The sequence below is a fragment of the Vanellus vanellus genome (assembly GCF_965231255.1).
Source record: "Vanellus vanellus genome assembly, chromosome: 1".
In the NCBI taxonomy this organism is placed as follows: Eukaryota; Metazoa; Chordata; class Aves; order Charadriiformes; family Charadriidae; genus Vanellus; species Vanellus vanellus.
Window position 1 is genome coordinate 163,093,769 of NC_138905.1, and position 24,011 is coordinate 163,117,779.

Genomic DNA, 24,011 nt, shown 5'->3' on the forward strand with positions numbered 1-24,011 from the left:
GTTTTCCTCCTCTTTGTATATTGACTCAAGATAGAAGAGAATATTCTGATTGCGACTGATCTGGGAAACATGTTTCAACAGAGATGCTGCCCCTCAGACACAAGGGATTACAAAAATATTCCTCATGCATATGTTAGTCACTAGATAAAAAGAATTTGTAAAATCAACATAGCAAAAAAGAAACCAACAGAACACTTTCTAAAACAGATATTTTCTAATCCTCTAGCCATGCATACTCTTATTATTAAAAATGCTGAATTATCTGCATGTATTCAAATTCGCTGCCTGCATACTTCTTTGCAAACAAACTATGTAATTATTTTCTAACACTTCACAAACTTTTGATTCCAGGCATGTTGTGATCTTGAAAAAGGCAGGCTGCATTTAGAGATTACTACTAAAAGTCATACGTCATAAACAGTGAATTCCCAGTACAAGTCTTTGAGAGGGAAGCAAGACTAGTTTCACTGCAACATCTGAGGAAAACAAACAAACAAACAAAAAAAAAAAAGCCAGGTGTATCTATCATCCTAAATCCCTTCTTGTCCAAAGATCAGAAACTGCTCAGTGTTAGAAAGTGTATCACTCACGTCCTACTGAAGGCAACCTCCAGAACAGGTACTTCTTGTGGCACAGAGGCAGAGATTTTCAGGAGTCGCTACTATCCACCCCATACAGCTGCTGTTTAGTCACAGCAAGCATGACTGAGTATTACAGCTAAGACCAACATCATGGAGACAGGCCTAACCGGGGCTTAATATAATCCTAAAGAATCTGCCAGTGGAGTTTTTACTTGCCTTTACAATCAATCTTCCAAGTTTGTCACTTTCTCCAGTTTTTGCTATGAAATTCTCTCAAACTGCACAAAAACAAATCAAGGATTGAGATAAAAATCCCTTCAATTTTTCACTTCCCTTTAACCTTCAATCTTAGTGAAATAGAACAGAGGACATAACTACAGACAGAAGTTGCATTTTGAGCAAGCTTCGTCTTAGAAGGAGCAACCCAGTTTGAAGAAAATTGATTCAGTAGTTTAAAGTGCTTAATATCTAACAGAAGTAAACGTAAAGCTTTTTACTTTCTTTGCCCCATGTAAAATGTGGTTCAGCACTAAGTCCATTTCTTCCTTGAGCCAACAATTTTGAATTTTTGATTTTTGGAGTGGGGATCTCCCATTGGAGAAGAGAGATGAAAAGCACAACCCTGCTGACTATGAATTTGCAGCTTAGTAACAGGCTTTACAAGTCATCTATAAAGTCTCCACTCTCCTTCAAAAGAGGTTGTCTAAGATGTTGTCTGCATGTTTTGCGACTTTTCGTTGTTGGTGAAACAGGGACCACAGGATAAAATAGCAACATGTTATTAGATTTTCATCTTCAGTGAAATTTTTAAATGAGTCAGATCTAAAAAATGTATGTAGTATGCCATACTTAAGATATTCTAGTTCCAAATATAGTATAATTGTATTCCTTGATCCTGGTCATGCCTGAAATCATGGACAGAGAGAAATAAAAGCTGAGTTTTCAACCATACAATGCTGTATTTCCCAACTGCATTTACTGAGTTTTCCCATCCTGCAGTTGCATTCTGCTAGCTTTTATTATCCATTGGATGAGAAAAGACGTAACCACAACCACCTGGTTACATATTCAAATTAATTCAATCCAGATATAAATAGCCTCAATGTAAAAACATGAATTCACAAACTGCTGAGAATTCAGTATCTCAGTTCACTGCTGGGATTAATTTCTTTTCAACAGACTGGTTGTCTAGAGAATACCCATAATGCAGTAAATGAAAACATGTGTGTTACTGCCAGCAGTGAGAATTCATGAAACTGTAACTGATGGATATTCAAAAACCAGAACCTTGGTGGGAAAACCAATGCTTTGGCAGTCACTGGAACAGGAATGATAAAGCTAAAGATTCCTGTTTACGGCTGTATTTTCCTCTCACTTAAAAATGAAATAAACATTGTCTCATATGGAGCTTAATCAGGGGGATATTTCCAGATAGAGATGCTTCAAAAACAGAAGGCTCAGATTTTTGCCTGGTTGCAAAAAATATGGAGTGGATAAACTATAGGGAAAAAGACCTGACACTCCCTTTAACATAAAGAAAAAGCATATACCTCAGTGTCTAGAACATAAATATTTTTGGGCACTTTTAAAAATGACAGAAGCAGTCTGAGCATTTTATATTACCCCATTCTACAGATACTACAAAAGAATTATATTTGAACTTTCTTAATACTTTTAACAGTAAATTATTCAGGTAGAGGTATACAGGATGCTTTATAAACACTTAACTTTGAATAACTTGTCTGACAGAAGTTGAGAACAGCTGCTAATAGTATCAAGTTATACAGATAATTTGTCTTGGCTTTGCATTTTGGGTTCTTTTCCCTTCCCATGTAAGGCATTTCAGTATGATCTCCATTTCATAAGTTTGCACATGCGTATTTTTGACTGTCACGGTGCACCTGCCATTCAAGAATTTAGGTCTATATATGCCAGCAGGTACCAAAGTGAAACACAAGAATATGACTACTGACAGAATGCAAAATAGCACAGTAGGTGCTGATGCCTGCTAAAGTTCTGCTTGCGTTCAAAACAGCAACTACTGCCTGGCTTAGTAGTTCAAGGTTAATGTGACAAAAATAATCAATGAAGTTAGTAACCCAGCATTTCTGACTTACTAGAACCATTATTCAGAGCGTTTGCAACAAAAATCTTGGATCTGGGCTACTTTGGACTCTCGGAAAAGAATTCCTGCAGTGAAGGAACACTTACATCCCCACATAGTTCTATGTTCTTGCTAGCGGTGGAAAAAAGAATAAAAGAAAAACATCAAGGCACATTAAACAGAGTGGCTCTGAGTAAATGTTATGATTAATCAGAGGCAGTTTATTGAATAAAAGCATCCCAAACAAATGACACATGAGATAAACCCAAGCTTAGTATGGCTCTAGGGGACAAAGTCCTAACCAAGCCTAAATATCTATTTATCAGATGGTTTTGCAGTTTATGAAGCTTCATCCCATGGGATTACACTAGTGCTTCCAGATATCTTTAACTGTTAGAAATGAATGTAAATGCTTAATCTTTGGCAAGGAACTCTGCTAAAATATCCATAATTCCTTGTATTAGAGAAAATGGTTATTTTGTGATTACTGCACTCATCTTACTCCCAAGAAACCACTTCTTTTTCGCAGTTCTGGTACAAAACTCTCGTGTCCCCCCTCAAATCACATCCCTTAATCTCTCTTCTTCTGCAAAGGATGAATGGAAGTAGAGAGAGAACAATTCTCTCTTCTCTGTATAGATTACAAATCCAAATATTAATCAGGAACTTTCTATCCCTGTCTGTAGCTACTGTGTCTAACACCACAAGTCAGTGTATTCCAGGGGTTGTATGATGTGCATTATTGATTAACTCCAAAATGCAAATAATAATTTCCAATGCTAACGCATATATGTTAAAATACATTTTCTGAAACTTATCTTTTACAATAGCAGGAACACTGAAAGCTGTGCTAGTTGAAACATCAACCTTTCTTCCAAGCAGTTTAAAATCGCAAAATCTAACATTAATTTCTCCAATTACTTCCATCAAGTCCTGCAACAAAATCACGACTCAAAAGTAAAAACCAGAAGACGCCTCCAAGACATGTAATTCTGTAAAGACTTCTGGCAGTAATTCTGTTGTTTCAGAACATGTGCATGGCATCCAGTCCACCTAGTCCCACATAGGAACTGGCTCACATGTCAAAGGTTTCTATACAGTTGATGATAGGTGCCTTTGAAGCCTTCTTGATAAGAGATTCTATATCTTTATGTTCCGCATGTGGCAGGAGTTCAAATGCAGCTTTATCCTTTAACTCCTGGCGCATAGGAGTGGATTGTCCACTGCTGAGAGTTCACCAGCTAAATAGTAAAAGTAACCTAATGCACACTGCGATTTCCCTGCCAACACTACATGCCCTAAAGTGACAAGTGTACATGTGGGGTCCCGCACAGCAATTGTCAATACAGCCATCAATGATCTAGAGATTGGAGGGTGACCGAGTACTGGCACAGGTTGCCCAGGGGGGTTGTGGAGTCTCCATTCTTGGAGGTTTTCAAAAGCCATCTGAATGTAGTCCTGGGTGGCCCTGCTTGAGCAGGGGGGTTGAACCAGATGACCTCCAGAGGTCCCTTCCAACCTCAGCCAGTCTGTGATCCTGTAATGTCATATACCAATACACACACTCTCTCTCAGTTTCTCTTTAAATACTGTATTAATACAACACTACTGTTTGACTGATACAAAATCTAACTTCTGCTCAGTGATCTGGAATTTGAAACAGATTATCTAACTGTAGGAGAGAAATAAGACAATTTAATAATAGTCAAGTTTATTTTGCCTATTCACTGTATTCTTTTAATGCAACCCACAGAGCTAGATTTGTTGCAGAAGTCTATAGCAAAGCTACCTCCCCCTCAAAAACAAGCAACACTTTTAGCTCCTGTACCCAGCAATGAGTTCTTCTCTAGGTTTGCGAGTTCCTCTGCCCCCACGCAAAAGGGGACATACAGACTAAGGCCAAGATTTTTCTCTTTGCTCTTGAGCTTTTCCCATGTGGTTAGCAAAAGTTTGAGACAAACTGGCAACACATTCCTGCTCTGCTTCAAGTAGCTGCCCTGTTGTGAGAAAGTGCCGCTGTACAAAAGAACAGACGGAACTGGGATTCCAGCTTAATTTCCTTTTTCAGCAGGAGACATTAGAAGTCTGACAACACACACAGTAAAAAACAGGAGAGATATTTAAGTGCTCTCAGCACTTGGACCTGAAGTAAAAATAAGCAATTAAAGCTTCCTATTTTCTTCCTCCAAATGAAACTAGGGGTATTTTTTTTAAAAACACGTTAACCTCTCCTTATTATACAATTCTTCAACGTATGACAAATTCTATAAAATGTTGTCCTTATCGCAGATTACAGATACAGATTACACAGTAAGAAAATAGTTGGTCAGATTTTGTAACTAAAAATATACTAGTTTTTGTGGAAGCAAAACTGAAAAATAGCTACAGATTTTTAAAAAAGTGAATATACAATCAATATCCTGCCGAACAGGTTGCAGAGGTCTTTATGATGCATTACCTGTTTCTGAGAGCACTGAATGCATGTGTTTTGAACATGCCCTCTGCTACCAAAGATGTTTTCTTACAGCTGGGGTTTCGACCCTTACATTTATGTTAACATAAGATTAGCACTGTTAGGTATTCCTCCTCCCCTCTCTTTCACACATATACGGCTTTGAAGCCTCAAGCAGTTGCGAGTCTAAAAACAAGGGCTGAAATTCTTTCAACTTGCTAAGAGAAACCTGAGCTGTATCGTTTCCCTCTTCTCTGAACAACTGAAAAAGCACAATAAATTCCCAACCCTGCTGTCAACCTTTGCCCACCGAGCTCTACTAGTAGCTGAAGTGGGTCTGCAAGCTACAAAATAAATCTGCAAGCAAAGACTATACAGCATGCTTGACAAAGTTACTTTCAACATATCAATTAGTAGTTACATCTACATTATACACATAAAGTATTCCCGTATTTTAAATTACTTCCAGTGTGAACATGCTTGCTGCTAATGAAAGTTAAGAAAAAACAGACTTCAGATGGATGTACAATACAGCTCACCCACCTCTGTATGGTTCTGCTATTTTGAGGCAGATTGGTTATCTACATCAAACATTGCCAGATAATCTTTAATTTTGTGAAGTGGATGAAGAGTGACTAAGCACCTATTATAACCACTTGTAATCTTAAGCCACAGCCATAACCAGTTCATTTAGGTGCCAAAAGTTGGTGTTTTGGTTTGTTTTGTTTTGTTTTTCTTTTTTATTAACACATCTGATTCACTGTGAATTAGCACAAAAGTATCAGAGCTTATTTTAATTTTGCCAGTTTGGGAAGGTAGCATAAACTGATACCAGCATTCAAGTTTTTTTTCCCAACTCTACTCAAGAGGTCAACCAAAAGCAATTCAGAGCAGTATTTCCTGCCTTTTGAAAGGTCAGTCCAGACAACATAGATATTTAGTCATCTTCATAAATGGTGACCTGGGTCTTGGACATGGAGGCTTAGTATGACTATGTATTCAAAGAACTATATTATCTGTATATATTTGTAATGGTTGAACCTTTGTGACATTTGTTTCAAATATATTTCAAGCACACAAAACTCCATCACCATAAATCCATATATGCCTCTGCACTTACTGTTAATATCATCTTTATCTTTAGTACTCATGAAAAACCTGGGAGAAGGTCTGTTCCAAAATACAGTGGAGGTCACTGAATGTCACCTAAGAACACAGAACCCAGATCTGGTGTGTTCTTTGAGTCTATGTAAGACAGTAGGATTCCTTCATTACTTTACTGAAAACACCTTCTGGACCACCAACTTCAATGCTTAAATGAGGAGCTTCACTTTATCAGCGAATGGAGCATCCATACAGCATTTGTTGGGAAGAGTATAGGGAAGAACAGGCTATAAATTAATGACCTGAGGCTTGGTTTGTTTCAAATCCTTCCTTGCATCTCAGCACATTTGGTCATCCACCTCCAAAATATATACCTGTTTTCATGCTAATTGCTCGTGCCTTAAAGCTGTTCTCACCTGCTTGCTTTCTGGAAATGGATAATCAACTGGATAGTATCTTGTGTTGTGTCAAAACTTAGTATAATGAAATGGTGCGCACTGTTCTAGTGCTCTCTCTTTTCTGAACTCGCCACTTATAACGTGAATTCCTTTCTTTTCAATTATCTTTCCTGGTAACCCACACTGACATCTTCACTTGACCTGTACTCAGTAGGACAAGAAAGGACAGTCAAATAAGCTCCAAACTCCAGATTATGTACAACTGTCACATCACGATTTTAACCAGTGAGACACCACCAGTCCGCAAGCTGTTTAAAGCAGGACAAATACTGGTGTAGTTACTTTACTTGTTTGCAACATTTAAGCAAGCAGTTTCTTAAGCTACCCCAAACCATGGAGGCTCTTGGGTGGTTAATTACTCATATTAAAGTCAGCTCTTTGCCACTTTCCAGTTGGTGGCCTGGGCAGGCTTGAAAAGTGCGCTTTATGCTTTATTTTTTTGGTTAATGGCCCACCTAGTTAAAATACTGCAAGAGTCTATGCCTTCCCTCTTCCTCAGCAAACTCAGCAGGCGCTCTGCCAACTCCTCCTTTTTGGTTGTGCGGGAGAACAAGAACATCCTGCTGCAGCAGCCAGCTGGCTACCTTCTCCTGTCAAGGACTTAATATACTTCCATAAAGTATTCAGCTGTTGCTGGATGAGAGACAGAGTGCTCTATAGTGCCTTCTTCAAACAGTCCTCCTCCTTGACTAGCACAGACTGAATGGATGAAAGAACCATATGCAAAAGGAACAGGCATGAGGGTATGAACACAGCCTTCATTCTTTGGATAATCAAAAGTCACCTAATTCATCTTAACCTTCAAGCTAAACATTTTCTTTGCAGGACAAAAGCTCACGCAAACTTGAAAAACCTTCAAGCTACTTACAAGTTTTATTGACTTCTCATCATACTTAGCTCAAGCTTGGCTCAATAAAAGCTTTCTTGTACCAAGGATGAAAATGTTTCCACTCTCTTAAAAAGAAAGCAAGAAAACCAAACATTTCCAATTTTTTTTTTTTTAAGCACGAACATTCCCTTTCTATGTCTCTATCTCAAACACTGCATCACTAGAAACTGAAAATGAAAGTGTAGAAGAATAAGCAGGACAGCCTTGCCAATTCTTACCTTATTTTTTCCATGAATCACAAATTCAGACAGGACTGGAATTTCTGTTGCCACGGTAGCAGGAAGCCTACCTTTCTGGTTATTTGGAATTACCTTGTTGGTCATTTCAGCTGGATGCTGAAAGGGCACTTCCCTGCCCTTCTGGAAAAGACAGCCTATCCTACAAAAGCCAGACTGCACCGTCCTCCATCTCCTCCCCAAGGGTCAGCCCTCACACAGCAAGCCATACTCAGCATCCTATGGCAGCTCTTCCCTGGGCAGCTGGCAACAGGCTAAAATAGGGGCAGGAGTCTTGGAAAGGAGAAGCTGAGCCCTGGAACAGGCAAAAAGAGGACAAAAGAGTCACAGGGCTCCTGCTCTGGTGTGAAGATGGGGGCAGCAGAGAGAGGAAATGAGCAGATGTGAAGCCAAGCAGGAGATGAACTCCCTCAAGCAGCCGGGGCAGTCAGTTCCTGGAGGGGATTGAAATCCCCCAGTCTTTCTACATTCCAAGAACTCAAAACATTAAACTGCCTCTCAGACAAACAGGTTCAAAAATCGAAATAAACCCAAATCATAGTTCTTTTCTCCATCACTTGCGTTTTCAGAAGCCTGGGTTTCTTTTTAAACTGTCGCTGCTTGCAATGTCTAAAAGTATGGAACTGGCACAAGCTGATTTGCACCACCTAACTGTTAAGTTAACCACGTAGGTTTCATTTTGGAAGTCAAGTGTCCATTGTTTTGGGATATCTGTAATGGCCTGTACTGATTTGGTTATTTTGGATATTTTTATTGAAGGTATTTTCTTCACTTGAATATATTTTAGACCATTGTCATTCGAATTCAATATATTATTTAAAAGATCATTCTCGCAACACCTATATCGATACTGCCAAAATTAAAATTAACAGATCAGTCCTTTTCTGCCATTACAGAACATGGAGAGAAAGGAACAGGCAGTTATGCTATGGCTGCACATATAACTTTACAGCTCTATACACAACTGTGCCTTAGCAGTATTTTAGCTACAGCTTTTAGTTCACATTAATCATATTAATGTAACAGACTTGCAATTTGCAGTAATTTTTAAGAGCTACATCATTAACTCCGCGATGTGTAAGCATCTGATAGGAGGCAACTAAACAGAGGAGTGAGAGATTCTGCTTCCAATTCTGACACTGTGTTGTTCAGTCACTGCTATTTTCTAGTGCTCTTCCTTTATGTGACTGTCATGCTGTGATGTTTAAGACACAAATGCATCAGACCACCAGCGTTGCAAGTACAGCCAAAAAAAAAAAAAAATTAATTCAGGAAAGTTACAGATCTATTCAAGTCCAGAACAATTCTTTCGCCCTTCTCTTAATGTGCTTTCTTATACATTTGTGTTTTCAGATGCCCCCTTTTCCCACCTATCCCACCCTTTTTGCATCACTGTTGCCTGCATTTGATATGTCACCAAAATAGATTTGCCCTCCCCTAAACAGACCCACCTTCTTCACCTACCGCTCTGCTAGTTAGTCAATGACCAAAGAGATTATTTTTCACTATAACATAATCATCCCCAATAATAATAATTGGCTCATTTTTGTGATGCAGTTTAAATGGAATAGCTCAAACCTTAAAAAGTGTAGCAGAGGTAAAAAAAGGCAGCAAAGTCCTAGAACTTTCTGCCACAGAAGATTGTGGAGGTAGGAGGCATCAGCAGGTTCAAAAGGGACTTTGGATGCTGGGGAATAATGAGAGAAAGTCAGAGGGGCGAGCTCATACACCAGGGTGGGAGACAAAACTTTAAACCAGAAGGACCACCAGCCTTATTAGGGGCATTTATACTTCCATGAAATGATTTTATCAGAGATGGTCAGGGTACACAGAAACAACATAAGAAGAAAATGAAGCCGACAAGCTTACTATCTGGCACGCTAGAAGAGTTGCCACATCTTCAGCTGTCCCCCAGGGCTACCCTTACGGTTGTAAATAAAAGAGGATGAGGGAGCAACCCCAACCCCAAAGACTAGACATGCATGTACTGACTTGCAGGTCAGGATGAGTCCTCACCCAAAGCCAGAATTACCTCAGAGATCTCTCCTTGAAACAGCTTAAAACACAGCCAGAAACCCAGCTAACAACTAAGGAGCGTGGAAAATCACAGGCCTAGCGCTCCAGCTCGCTCTCTGATCCGCTTAGCTACCAGTATAGGAATCCAAAAGAAACCCATTCCAAGACTGAGGCCTGACGCCAAAGGCATTCCCTTTACAGAGGAGGGCTCCACTTGTTGCTACAGTGCTCTTCAGGGCCAGAATACTGTGCACAATTGTGACAGATGCAGAAGAGTAAAAAAAAAAACCCTTATATGTTGAGGTAACAGAGCTATATACGTACCCAAGCACTTCATGTCCTAGTCCAGTGGTTTCCAGACCATAGCAACAAGCGCCCAGGAATCCATGGACTATTTCTACAAAAAGTTAGTGCATTGATACAGTATTGCTTTCTACACGCATCCTTTTAAAAGGCATTTGCACCATCACTAGACAGCTTTTCAGGGCCTTCAAACGCCCGCAGATGAAAACAGCAGTAAGTGGTAACACCCATTCACTCAGGAAATATCAATGTGAGGGTCTGATGGCTACAAAGGACAAGTGAATTACCTGTGAGTGGTGCTAAGATGTTTGCAGGAGAGGAGGACAAGTTATTTATCTTCAGGAATAATCATAATTCACAGTCAAATTAGGCAGGCATCTCCTGTTAAATAAGCATCTCCTGTTAAGACATCTTGCTAATTTGAAATAGAAAACTTAAATGTTAACACCTAAGCTATCAACAAATTAAAAAATATTAATTTGTGCTAATTATTTTAGTTATTTAATCCTTTCATGCTACGTTACTGTCAGGTGAACAAGCTCCATTTTCAAGTAATTATTTAACAGGCAGTAGCTAGTGAACTACTTCTGAGAGTGCTGAAGGAGTTAACTTTCAGTTTAACTCTCAGTAAAATCTGACCACAGAGGCTGAGGTCTTGAGTTCTGTGTTTCTTCTTCTCCCCCCCCCCCAGCATCCTAAATAGAAGCAGCTCAAATGGGAAAGAAAACCCCACCATATCCAAAACACATACAACCAATTTACTTCACAGCTATACCTATACAGGAACTCGGTCATTTCAGTGCAACTAGCAACAACCCTGTTAACTGACCCCTCAAAGATTTGTTCCCTCAGCCCAGGAAAATGCTGAACTGTTTCCTCAGTAACCTTTTGTCACTTGTCCTGGCTAAGTTGTGTGTATGTGATCTTCCCTGTAATGAAACACAAGCAGCACAGATCCGAAATGCTCTGCAGAGAAATGACCTTTCCACTGAAAGGCATCTATCTGTTCAAAGTTATTTGTTTCACGGAACAGATACAAAAAGAAATGGCAATGGCTAGACTCAGCTTACGTTAGTGAAACAAAAAGAATACCTGCTCCTAATTCTATTTCTCTAACAAGAGCAATCCAGTTAGACTTGACAGGAAAAAAAAAAAGTCTGAAAACTTAGCTCTTCCACAGCTGGTGTCAATCCAGGTTTTCATGAGATTCTCAGAGGGAAGTTGTTGATTTTGTTTTAAGCAGCTGCAGTTATGAAAGGCTCCCTTGTTCACAGGGCCTGCTCTCCTCCAGCTTGATGTTTCTACCTTGCTCTTCCTAAGATTGCCAAAATCAGAGTTGAACATGTTGTGACACAATCAGCCATTGAAGCGTCTGCTTTCCTCTTCAGTTCTATTTTTAGAATCCTCCATAGTCTTTCAAAGCACACATACTCAAAGTTAGACTTTGACATGAAGTGAAAAATTAAGAAGAAAAGCTGAAGGGTTTGACAAACTCTAGAACTTAAGCTTATGACATCTCTCATTTATAAAATGACTACTGCCTCATTTCTTTTATAAGCCCACAGATACAGCTGCAAACACCCATTTGCCACACAGAAACCTGAAGCTTTCTATCTCAGAGTTGCCAGTCTCAGGCTTAAAAGTGGCAGATCTTCAACTGGTAACTCTAAAGTTCAACTAAAGATCTCAAAGAAAAAAGATCCTAAGACACAACAGTCCTGAAACCTTACAGTTAGTGTTTGTTAGGGACCTAGAGCAATCTGCTCCCTCCCAGCCCTGCCTTGAGGGAAGAGCTGGAAGACACTACCTCCAGAGGTCCTTTCCAATCTATAACACGCTATGAGCAAGTACTCAAGTGCTCTCATGAAAAGTGTTTTCTTTTGCCAGCCACCAGCATTTGTCTCTAAGTGCAGAGGTGTTTCTGAATTACTCTGGAAGATCTAAGAGGATAAAACACCGGGCTATATTTATTTCTGGTTGCAGTATTAATCCGTGTGAATCCAACACTAGAAAGTACTCGATAAGGTCCTTTTATAATTCCTGTAAGATATCTTTTTATACAAGGTTTGACAAAGAGTTCTTTCATGTCAGTTTACATGTATTAACTTACTTAATTCTGCAAAATCCCTTTTATTTCAATTCTGTTCACCAAAATTGTGGTATCTGAGATTTATTTTAATAGTGAACGCTTTCAGAGGAGACCCCTGGATCACATCATCGCATAATGTAACTCAGCTTACGTCCAGTAACTCCAGACAACCTAAGGCAATGAACAGTGGGTGAAGATCTGGCTTATCGCTGCCAGTAATCAGAAAGGGAAGGTGTTCCCCTAAATTACAGTCACTACAGATCCAGTATCAGCTGCTCTGCCCAAATGTGCTCCTTGTAAAAGACCAGAAAGAGAGCTCCATAACACAGTATTACAAGGAGCTATACAACTTGTCCGTATAGAGGATACAAAGACGGATGCTTTCTAAGAAAGGGCAAAACTGAGAAGTTAGAAGGGGATGAGATGACTGAAGGGAATAAAACTGAGCAACTGCACCAGGTAAAGAAGCAATGAAATGGGAAGAGTCATTTAAGAGCAAAAGATGTCCCCCTGCAGACATGAAGGACTAGCCTCTGAATGCTAAGCAACAAATACTGTCCACTACCTACTAAAGGGAAATTATTACAAATAAATTCAGCAAGAACCCTATCAAGATACTACGGCATGAGAACAGGACCAGAATTATAAAAGCAAGGCAAACTGAAAGAAAAAAAAAAAACAAGAAAGGACTCCAGGTTCAATCAGTAAATCAGGTGAGAAGGTAACAGTAAAAGAAACAAGGAGAAAAACTGCCTACTGCTGTGCGCTGCATGAATATTTACATCTGCCAACAGGCCATCAAAAAGCAAATTGGCACTAAGTCACAACTCACCATTTGCTATTTATATTCTGGCAGCATTATGTTTGTGCAATATCTATCAGTCAAAGCCTCCTTTTTGGGGGTGGGGATAAGAAAAGGAGATATTGTAATCTACTTCTATCGCTGTTTGTATTCGCTGAGTTACCTGGTGCTTGATGTGTGTGCCTCATGCACCACTTTTTATTCAAAAATTGACATATTTATCCAAGAATGATTTTAACACACTAGCCTTATTCAAATACATACAAAGGCTTTGGCAGACGTTTTCAGCCATGCATTTTATGCGATTTATGCATTGGCATGCAAAAGCAACGTTTAATTGTGCGTGCCTGTTGCAATCACAGCCTTGTCAAGGCACCTCGTTGGAGCAGTGGAGACAGGTTTACAGGTAAGCAGCCCATTACTAAGTCTTTCTGAAGGCTTTTAAACCCGGGAAATGGTGGAGTCCCTTTTGATTGTACCAAGACTAGACAAAGACATACCAATTTTATCACATCATCCTAGTTGTAGGGTTTTTTAGTTTATTTTAAACTGGTCAAATTTCACTTTAAAACCACAAATTATATTACGTAAAATTTGGATGGATCATTCCACTTGCAGAGTTTGGGTATGGATGAGAATTTGACTATACCGTTGCAGAAAGCATCCTTAGTACTGCTGCGCAGATAGAGTCTTTAAAAGTGATGAGCACTTGCTTCTCTATACAGCCCAACACATGACTTGTATTACAACAACCTGATACTGCTCTGAGGAAGATCTTCATCAGAATGAAGCTGGTTGAAGACCTAGGAGATACACCCAGGACTCCTGCATCTTTCTGTACTGCTATCTCCTGTTTGGAGAATATCAATAGCAAGGAATTGAATCAACATTTGCACAGAAGCTGTTGAAAGGCAGACAGGACAAGGAGCATAAGCAATATAAGGTGGCATGTACTAGTGCCAAGCAAGGAAGGAACAAGAGATACCAATGACAAAACCACATGTTAAAATATGAACTGATATAAAGTCATATTCTTAAGCATTTTAAGGGTTGGAAGAGTTCCTAACATTTTTTCTCTCTTCCACCTCTGCAGCTATGTACTTCCACAACAGATTCACCCAAGTCTGAACCATTGCTAACACAGTCATGTCCCTTCCCTTCCCTTCATTGCACGCACATCAGCACCTATCCAATTTTGCAGCAAGCTCATGGTTCTAACCAAATTGGGGAAAACCAAAGCTTTTTATGCAGGGTTGTCCCTATAGGCTGCCTTACCACAGAGTCAGACTAGCATCCTTGCCAGCGCAGCACAGCAGGTGGGAATGCCACCTACAGTAGCTGGCTCCACCAGCTGAGCAACCCAGGCATCCTGCAGAAGCAGGGAGGAAGAGAGAGCTTGTGTCAGACTTAAGGTTTGAGGAAAGAAAAAGCACAGGTGATGATCTCTCACAAACATACAGAGAAGAATCCAGTCCAGAAGGAGAAAAATTAACATCCCAAGCTAAAAGGCAAAGCAGGGTTGAAAGCAGAGCAAGGAACCCATAGTAGGCAAATAAACCTGGAGAGAGGCATTTCAACAGGTTGCGTTATCACCTGGCAAAAATTGTTAGCACGTGACCATATTCAACAGAGAATGAACAGAAAGGGAAATGAATGGACAATTTATAACATCTTGCTGTTCTTTTATTCTGTACTGCTTAAGCCTTTGTTTATACAGACAGCTTTCCATTCTGTTCAAAATAATGGAGGAAAGCAACTGCACAGGGATTCCACAATAAAGGTTCCTTCATCTCTCAAAACAGGTGAGAGACAGGGAGATATGCTTTTACTTGCAATTTAAGTTACTGAAATTCACAGTGCTCTAAATCGCGATTCATCACGCTGTGTGATATAATCACATACCAGTAGTGCTTTACATCTGACCCCAAGTTTTCTGATCTTTTGCTCAGTGCAGGACTACAGGCCGAGTGTGCTTTGAAATGCCTAAAGTCTAACATAAAATTGTGCTCTTGGCAAAGCATCACACTTATGCTGCATTTCTTTAGCTATGGACAACACACACTTATTTAATTCAGGAGGAGGAGGAGGAAGGCAGCTATTTTTTCCCAGAAGCTTATCCTGCTCATTTATTATGCCCCTCCAGAGCATATGGCCAGAAGCAAAGAACTGTTTTTCACACAGAGCTTAAGGAAAGTAACTTAAGCTCAACCACCTTGTCCTGACAAAGAATGGGCTTAAGTAAACCACGGCACGCACGTGCACTACTGCAGCACAGCACCAATGCACTGTTCCTCCACAGCACACTTTATTTTGGAACTGCTCTGTTACAGCTAGGTCAGAGAAAAGCAGCACTACGGCAGGTATAATTCACCCACCCCGGCACATCAGAGTTAGGCAGCATTGCCAGACAGCTATGGGGTGCAGGGAAGACTCACATATCACTTTGGCGTGGTTGGGAACTAAAAGGAAACAAAGGAATTTCTGTGGAACAAGTTAGGTGCCTAGATGATAAATGAAGTCTAAGCTATCGCCCTATGCTCCCCTTACAGGGATATACAAGCACTTCCAGAGAGCAATTAATCTCATCCTAAAATACATGTTCGAGACAGGCGTGATGAACAGCCTGTTGAAGGTACCGTGTTTTCACCGTAACCATGAAGGAAAGAGTGATTAGCTGAGCCTTTGACATCTAGTTTTAAAATCTTTAAAGCTGGAAGAGATGAACCTCAGTCCCCAGGGGAAGGAAGGAAGCACACAACAGGCAGTTCAGCTCCCCTCCTATCTCTGACCAGAGGCAGAACATCCCTCCCATCGTCCCTGAAATAGGAAAACGTAGTCCTAGTGGAACCAGCCTCTATTTCTGCCACTAGCTACCCACTCACCCATACGTGCACACTTTGAAGAGGAAAGATGGCAAATACCTCCCACTGTTCCTTGGACAGCTTCCACCTCCAAACAGGGTGGCCAAGGGGAACACCTCATAGCTGTGGAGGGAGCCCATGCTCCCCACGCCAGAACATCAATCCAGCCTCACCAGTACTGTGCAAACCAACTTACAGGCACAGACACAGTTACCAAAATTAACAGCGTGATTTCACTGACCCCTTCAGTCAGGGCAGTAGTGTTCAGAAATGCTCACGCACTGCCCCTTCATCCACAGCTGCCCTTCTCTGTGCCAGCTCTGTCCTTAGCTTTCTGCCAGCTCACGCATCAGTGCATGACTTGGCGAGTCAGCTGAACCAAGAGAGGTGAAAAGGCATTATTTGAGAAGCCTTCCCTGATTACAAGTTAGGCTAATTCAGTCAAGAAAATTACATTCATTTCCCAGTTATCCTCAAACACATCAATCCAGTCTGAAAATGGACTGGATCTGTTGGCACTTAAAATTATATTCCCACTTAATTCTGTTCATTCTATAGAATATTGTAACAAAGAAATCAGCAGTTTCAACAGCCTGCTGCCTCAGGTTACAGAAGTTTGCTTGTGGATTACTTTCTCTTCCGTTTTGAAAAGCACATAAATTATTAACACAAGTCACTAAAGTTTCCTGTCTTTCAACAAGGACATTCTAATCATCTGTCAACAAAAATCAGTTTATTGGGTATCTACTAATAATCTTCTGCTGAGAAAAACACAACTGATGTGTTTCAGAATGATAGGGAAATAAAGCTTTTCTTCTTGTCATTTCAGAAGATCCAGCAGGGTTGGTGTGACAATTAGTGAATATTTAAATGCTTGATATTCAATGGAAATAGTCTGACAGTGATGGCCAAATAATTTCAGGCATGAGAAGAAAAAGTCTCAGACTGATGAATAACTGACATTTGACCTGCTGTTCACTTCCTAAGCTGGAAAAAAATGCAATTCATATTGAATTGAAGTTGAAGCTGGCTAAGAAAGCATAAACCACTGTTTCATGTTTCTGCATTGCCTTACTGTCTAATGCTCTTTTTATAAAATTGTTTTAGTCACTGGTTATAATCTGCATATTGAAGACAGGGGTAAATACCTAGGACAACACAATTGCCGTAGCCTATAAATATTACAGAAAATAATTTACACATTTATAAAAACTGTGGCTGAAATTTCAAATTTAAGAGTAACACAATGCTTTTGCAAATGTATAAAAAAGCACATGTAATCTTTGTTGTTAAGTATCGAGATTTTCTAATACTGAGCTTTTTCTGGCATGTTTACACTGGCCTGGAGTTGTTGGGGAGTACATTTCCCCACATGGGCATTTTCCCCACAAAGGCAATGTGAACAACCATTATATGGCTGCATGAACAAACAAAACCAGCCAAAAAGAAACTCCACCCAGAACATTAGCCTTAAGACACAGAGCCACAGCAGAATTATGAAGTCCTGCTCTCTGAAAATTTGGGACTTGAGGCACAGAAATTCCCTGCTAAGGCACTACAGCTGAACTCCAGTGGAAGATAAACAGTTGTAGATCAAGACCATTTGGTCTTTATTCTCAGATAACCTAAAGATGAGGAAGCCTTTCTCTTCTGAGAGAAAAGCAAATTGAAATGAAATGTTTACAACTGATGTTTACTAAGGATTATACCCTCACCCTGCTTTCTATTAAGAGACTCCTGTTGCTTAAGAAACCAGGTGTTAATCCCTCAAAGCGGATGACATGTTCCAACCCCGCATATTTCACAAAGCTTGAACACATTCAGAGGGAAAGAAAGTTTACATAAGACACAAAACAGATGTTTAATAAACTTGAGTAATCTGACAGGCAAGTATGTTTTGGTCTTTCCAAAAGACAGCCACAAAGAGGCAGCAACTATTTTCTTCCAGACACAATAAAGAGGACTTTGGTTTGGTTTTAATTAAAAGACACTGGATCCTAACCAAAAGAAGAATCCTTACCTCCTGTGATATACTTTGATCTCACCTTTGATGCTAACAGGAAGGAAACAACTCTGACTTTCTATTTAGCATCAGTAGTATCATTCCAGTCACATCAGCGTCATTCGCCCAGAGAGTAGAGTATGATCAGTGACAAGCATAGTGTCAGTCAGGGTTAAACCTGGTCTGAGTCACCGAATCATCCCAGCAGCCTAACACGAGAATCAGTCATGTCTTCAGTGCTACCCAGAAAGGAACAACACTGACTCTTTCTGCTTAGGAGTAGTTTTAAGCAGATTACTTCTGGCACTGAAACAACAATAAAAGTAAATAAGACTATGAATGACATAAACATATATAATGTATAAGTGACAGAAATAAAACCAGAGCAAAACCAAGCAGAACAGTACACTTCCACCCTCTCTTGTATAATACACAACTTCTATTTGGCAGTGTTGGGTTTCACAAGTCTTATGATAGAAGTGTCAACCTTTCAAAATGCCCAAGATCTATTTATATATGATAATCATCACAGGTACAAGGGTGAAAAAATATTCTTCCTCCTTCACTTTAGGCATTTTAGCTAAAGCCGCTGCCCTCTTACCTAGCAGAAAGGGACCATATTTGCTCATTCTATCAGGTAGTCATAACTCAGCCAAACACTAGCTGAAACAAACTGCTGTATTTTGGACCTCTGCAGTCTTCATTTAGCATATCTAACTTTTTTTCAGTAAATACAGCCAAACGAGAAATTAGAAACAAAAAGCAGGAGACAAGATTTACACTTGCATGCAATCCCTCCATAAAGCTAACACCAGGACCAACAGCTGCAAGCGCTGAACAATTATGAACTTTCAACTCATGACCTGATTTTCAGGCACTAATCACCTACAATTGCAGCTGAAGCCAGCTCTTGCCTGGCTTCAATTCACGACAGACTCTGACTGAAAGTACAGTAATTCAGTCATAAAAGGCTGAATAATTTAAAAGGGGGAAGGATATTCTACATAATTTATCTCCTCATAGGACAATAGACAAAAATGTGCTCAAAAAGACAATCAATGAATTTTATACTTGATTTTTATGTTAAAAAGCAGTAAACACAAAGTTAAAGTAACAATCTTTTCTGTGGAAGCAGCAGTGCCTACCTTTCCCCTGCCTCCCCCAAGCATCTGTATTTGCTTGAAAAGAGTCATGCAACCAGCTAACTGGATGTAAAAGATCCAGGATTTAAGCTTTCACTGGCTTTTTGGAATATAGGAATGTCTGAAAATTCTGCAATGAAATACTGTTTGTTAACAGCAAGCAGCGTATAAGATTCTCTTACATACCCTTCTTTTTACAGTACTGCAAAGTTTGATGAAAAGGCCTTCATTATGGTTTCTATTTTTCAAGTCTCCCATACAAACTATTTCCATATACTGTATGGGTTTTTTCCTGGAAAAAAAATACCATTTACAGGCCCATATAAAGCCATGTGCATCTCCCCCCTTTTTTTTTGGCTTTTGAAAAGTTAATACAATGAGCCAGACACGGTATGATTCTATAGCACCAAAACATGAACACCAAAGAATCAACTTTCCTTTAGATGGACAAACAACACCAGAGTTAACTCACTTTTAAACAGCCCAAAGAGCAGAAGCAGGTCATGTTTTTCTCCTGTTTTATTATATACAGACCAGACATGGAAATCTGAAGGATTTTTCTCTAACAAAACAACAAAAGTGTTTTTTTTTTCTCTAACAAAATAACAAAAGTTATTTTCATACGATGGGAGAAAGGGGATTGCCTAGGTGCAAGGGTATTGAGTCTTCCCTCCTGGAAGATAATTACAAAAAAAAAAAAAAAATGAACCAAACACACACACCAAAAAAAAAACCCCAAAACAAACAAAAAAACAACACACCAAAAAAATCCCCCAAACACACAACAACCCCAAAACAAAACAAAAACAAACCCAAGAACAACACGACAGGGATAATATCTTTTTCCAGTTTTAGCTAATGGGGGAGGTCGTGAACCTGTAACAAAATGAATTGTAGGAGTAGCAAGGAAGGAGGACTATCCATCTGTCTAGTCCCAACTACTTCACTACTTCCCCTAAATTCAGGAAGTAGCAGCACCATTATCTGTCTCTATTTTTACACAGACTTCACAAGCAAATAAACTGGCATGACAAACTTCATACCATCCTACAAGGCCCATTTGCTAATAGAAAAAAGATAATCCAGCAAAACTCCTAAAACTGTAGGAAACAAAACCTTCTCAGTTTATACTTGTATCATATTTGGAAGGTTATTTTCATAACCGTGGCAGCCCAAGTTTTGGAAAGAGTAGTTCAGACCTTCAATCATGCAAAAAGCCTTTATTTCTGCACTGAAAAGCAAGCCCACACATATGCTTAAGCATGTATGTTTTACATCCTCTGCCCACAGCCACACTTGCTGCTCCTAAAATATCTTGTTGAAAAGGTGTCACTTTCTTTTTCTGTGTATACTGCATCAATTTGCCTAAAACCGGCAAGCTTGTAAATGGGAACATGGGTTTTCCAACATGAATAAACATCTCAATTTAGACCTATTAAAAATCTTCCAGTTTTGTGAGAAGGGACTAAAAAAATGAATGCCTTTTAGTGCAGACTAAAAACAAAGTGTGTTGCTCCATTTGACTATGCATATCTTAAAGAGAAAAGGCTTTAGGAATCTGCTCTAAGGGACATTATAATCTAAGCATCCTGCAAATTTCACCAAGATTTGACTTTAAACCCACTTGGGCTTTCCTTGAATAGAGGTAGTTATGAAATAGAAGTCTCCAAAAATAATAATATTGAAGTGATCTGAAGAGAGAGTTGTTTAAACACCCAGGTGTTGCTGAAGTTTAAAAACAAAAAGTAATGTTGATGTCTTCTAATATTGAAGATTGAAAAAATACTGTTTTCTCAAACTCCCAGAAGCAAAGCTGGAGTTGCATGGGTACACTCCATCCACCCGTTACTTACATTTGCTTCTAAACAATTTAATGAAAGGGACCTGACTTAAAATGGTTCCTACTAAGTGTTTGTTAAATAGAATTATTAACTGTTATAAATTGCATGTAATTTCCAAAGTACGGTGAAGTAACAGCTGTAGAGGGGAAAAAAAAAAAGTTGTCTCAGGGATAATAGGGATATTTCTACCACATAAGATAAGCAGCACGACTTTCATTAGCATTTGGTACTTTAAACTAGAACTACACTTTTTAACGGTGATGATTACCTAATTTTAGTCTGTTTGCTATGGATATTTGATAGGCATTCTGAAGGGCACAAAAGCATAACAAATTGCTACATACACGAGCATTTCACTTGATGACGGTTCAGTTCACACATACCTGCTTGTCCAGAGAATTTACTTTGTACTACAACAAAATCTGAGACTGAACACACAGTTTTGGGGTCACAAACAGCAGCAGAGGGGAGACCAAATATCACGTGCGTGTACTCATACAAAACATCAAACAAAGTCTTATAAACAGCTAAAAAAGATTTTTTTTTTTTTAATGAGGATTTTTTCCTAATCAGAATTCCTTCATCTATAATACAAGGATAACATTTTTTCAGTGACCACAAGCGCCTCCAGAGAGCACTATATGTGTAAGATCTATGTATCCCGCTGGTAACCTCCCATTCCACAGAAGGGAAAACTGAGCCAACGAAGACCTGGAAGTCACCATAGCTACATAAAATGCAAGTAACAAAGGATGAAATTTGAACTCGGGTTTCCAATTTCCTATTCACTGAACCCTAAGGACTTTGAAAAATATACATTCCAGTACACTTTCATAACAGCAGTGTTCAACAATCTTACATGTTAATTACCTAATCGGGGCATGTTAAAATCATTAGCGGTTACTAACAGCTAGTGTAAAACAGAATCAGTCTTTGTATCAAAACGAATTCAAACTAATTCTTCTGATCACACACACACACACACAAAAGCAGTAGTACCTCTCTTGCCTTGGCAAGTACAAACCCAGATTAATTTCAATGGGGTACAGAGAAACTTCAGATGAGATTGCTTTGATTCTTTCCTTGCACTCAACATGTGAGAGAGCACTTGGTGCCTCTAAGAGTGATAGAAATTAGTGAAAACTTTGATGATTTCAAGTTACTATCCTAAGGACTTGCCAGAGGAAAAGAAAAAAAAAAAAAATCTGTATAGATCTATGGTTTACTGGATCAAGAGAAAACAGCACCAGGGAAATACTTCATCTGTTCAGAAAGTAGAGGAAACCACTTATGTAATATTTGAAGAAAAAAAACACCAAGGACTTTCACCTCTTCTGAAACTGTTCAAACAGAAACAGAATAATAACTGTAATTTACAGTTCACTTCACTGTTTAATGTTATTCTATTGCACCATCATCTATTTAATGCTGATATAACAACCATTTTCTCTGCAACATGAATTCATTAGTTAAAATGAATTCACAAAGAATCACAGTTAAAATAAAAAGAGAATTGTTTGAAAACGTGCATTTTTAGAACTGCCTCAATAATCTTTAGCCGCCCCAACCTCCACATCCTTACCGGAACGTCAAAAGTTTCTTGCGTGTCGTCCAGCATCTGAATTTTGATGGAGATGAGTTTTCCTGGAGGTGTCGTAGGTGGTTTCTGTCCATGCTCCAAGGTACTGATCCCAGCATTTTCCTGAGCTCCTAACCGGGATCCTGCTGTTGGTCTCTGTTCTGTTTCACCCATGTTTAGGGAAACACGTTTCTTATATCTGATAAAAGAATAAGGGCAAAGAAGACCATATCACTTATAAATAAGAGGTTTTGCACATAAGCATTATGGTATATATACTTACAGTTAATAACCTATATAACCATTAACACAAAGTAATAACCATTATGATTTTTTTTAATGTCTCGCATCAAGACAAGAAAACCAAGCAAACTTTATACTTTTCAAAATACACAGGCTAATCACCTGCTGGGGGTAGAGCCGATAGACTGGCTACAGTATTGCACAATTAGTCCCCTTCTCCTGGCAAAGGAAACAAAGCCACATTGGAAACAGAGCTCAATAGAACCCAGATTTCAATGAATTATACTAATTTTTGTGTATTACAAATCAGACTTATCAGCCACAGGCAGGACTCCCAGAAAAGGGAGGAAGGTGAGGAGAGCAGGTGGGACAACTCACCACTTGCGGACGGTCATTCCCTCTGGCTCTATTAGCATTTTTTCCTATTATCTTTCCAGCCTTCTCTGGCCCTTTGCAGCTGCCACCTTGCTTAAGGGTTTGCAATGCAGGAAAGCCAAAGGGGTACAAGATTTCCTCAGTTACATGGCATAAATATTTTGTTTCCTTTGGGGACCAGAGCTGCTCTAGAACCTGATCCCACTGATGGGCCAAGGACTGAGAGGACGTGCTACTGTGTGAAGTCCAGACGAAGCCAGAGCAAAACCACTGGTTGAGGAAACCAAGGGAAATCGTATTTCCCACAGAGCACTGCAAGCAGGAGGGCAACAGCAAGGAACACACCTTCCCGGCTATGTACAGGGAAGGCTACACCTGCACAAGCTCGCCTGCACCACTCACTGAATGTGGATGCCTGATTCCTATCCATGGAATGTAACCTCAGAAACTGGCTGGCTAATTTTGTTTCCATACAGCTTTTGCACCACATTACACAGCACATTTCTGCTAAATAATTACTCTGTCCTAAAAGGGGAACAGAGCTACAACAGTGATTCAGTATGATTTTTCATTAACTGGCACAACTTTGAACTTTCTTTTTTAATTCAAGGACCATTAGTTTTACTCGTCAAATGTTACACATCATAATAGAATTTTATTTCACTTTTTCCCCACCCTGTCTTTTGACACTCCAGCTGGGTTTCTGATGAAACCCGCTGCTACTGTGTATTTATCTTTCTTGGTAATTGCATTTCCATTCTACAAGACTTTTATATGCTGCTCAGTGACCATTAAAAAAACATGTAGCACGCAGAAAGAATGGAAGTGTAACTTTCCAGCTGAACAGAGGCACAGGAAGAGTACTGCCAATCATTGTCTGGCTTTTACTCTGAGCTTAAAAACATTGAGAAGCCTATGGGAAAAATAGGAAGCA

General features: G+C 39.4%; 1 protein-coding gene across 5 annotated transcripts in view; it reads right to left on the reverse strand.

Moving 5' to 3' along the window:
- FARP1 (FERM, ARH/RhoGEF and pleckstrin domain protein 1) overlaps positions 1 to 22,633 on the reverse strand; it is a gene marked incomplete at its 5' end in the record, with an annotated part of 172,875 nt that extends 150,242 nt beyond the window's left edge. For all 5 annotated transcript variants that reach the window (XM_082481882.1, XM_082481879.1, XM_082481883.1 and 2 more), the window contains one exon: positions 22,463 to 22,633. In XM_082481882.1, the coding sequence (XP_082338008.1) occupies positions 22,463 to 22,633 (171 nt within the window). The remainder of the gene's footprint in view (positions 1 to 22,462) is intronic.
- Positions 22,634 to 24,011: the final 1,378 nt, after the last annotated feature.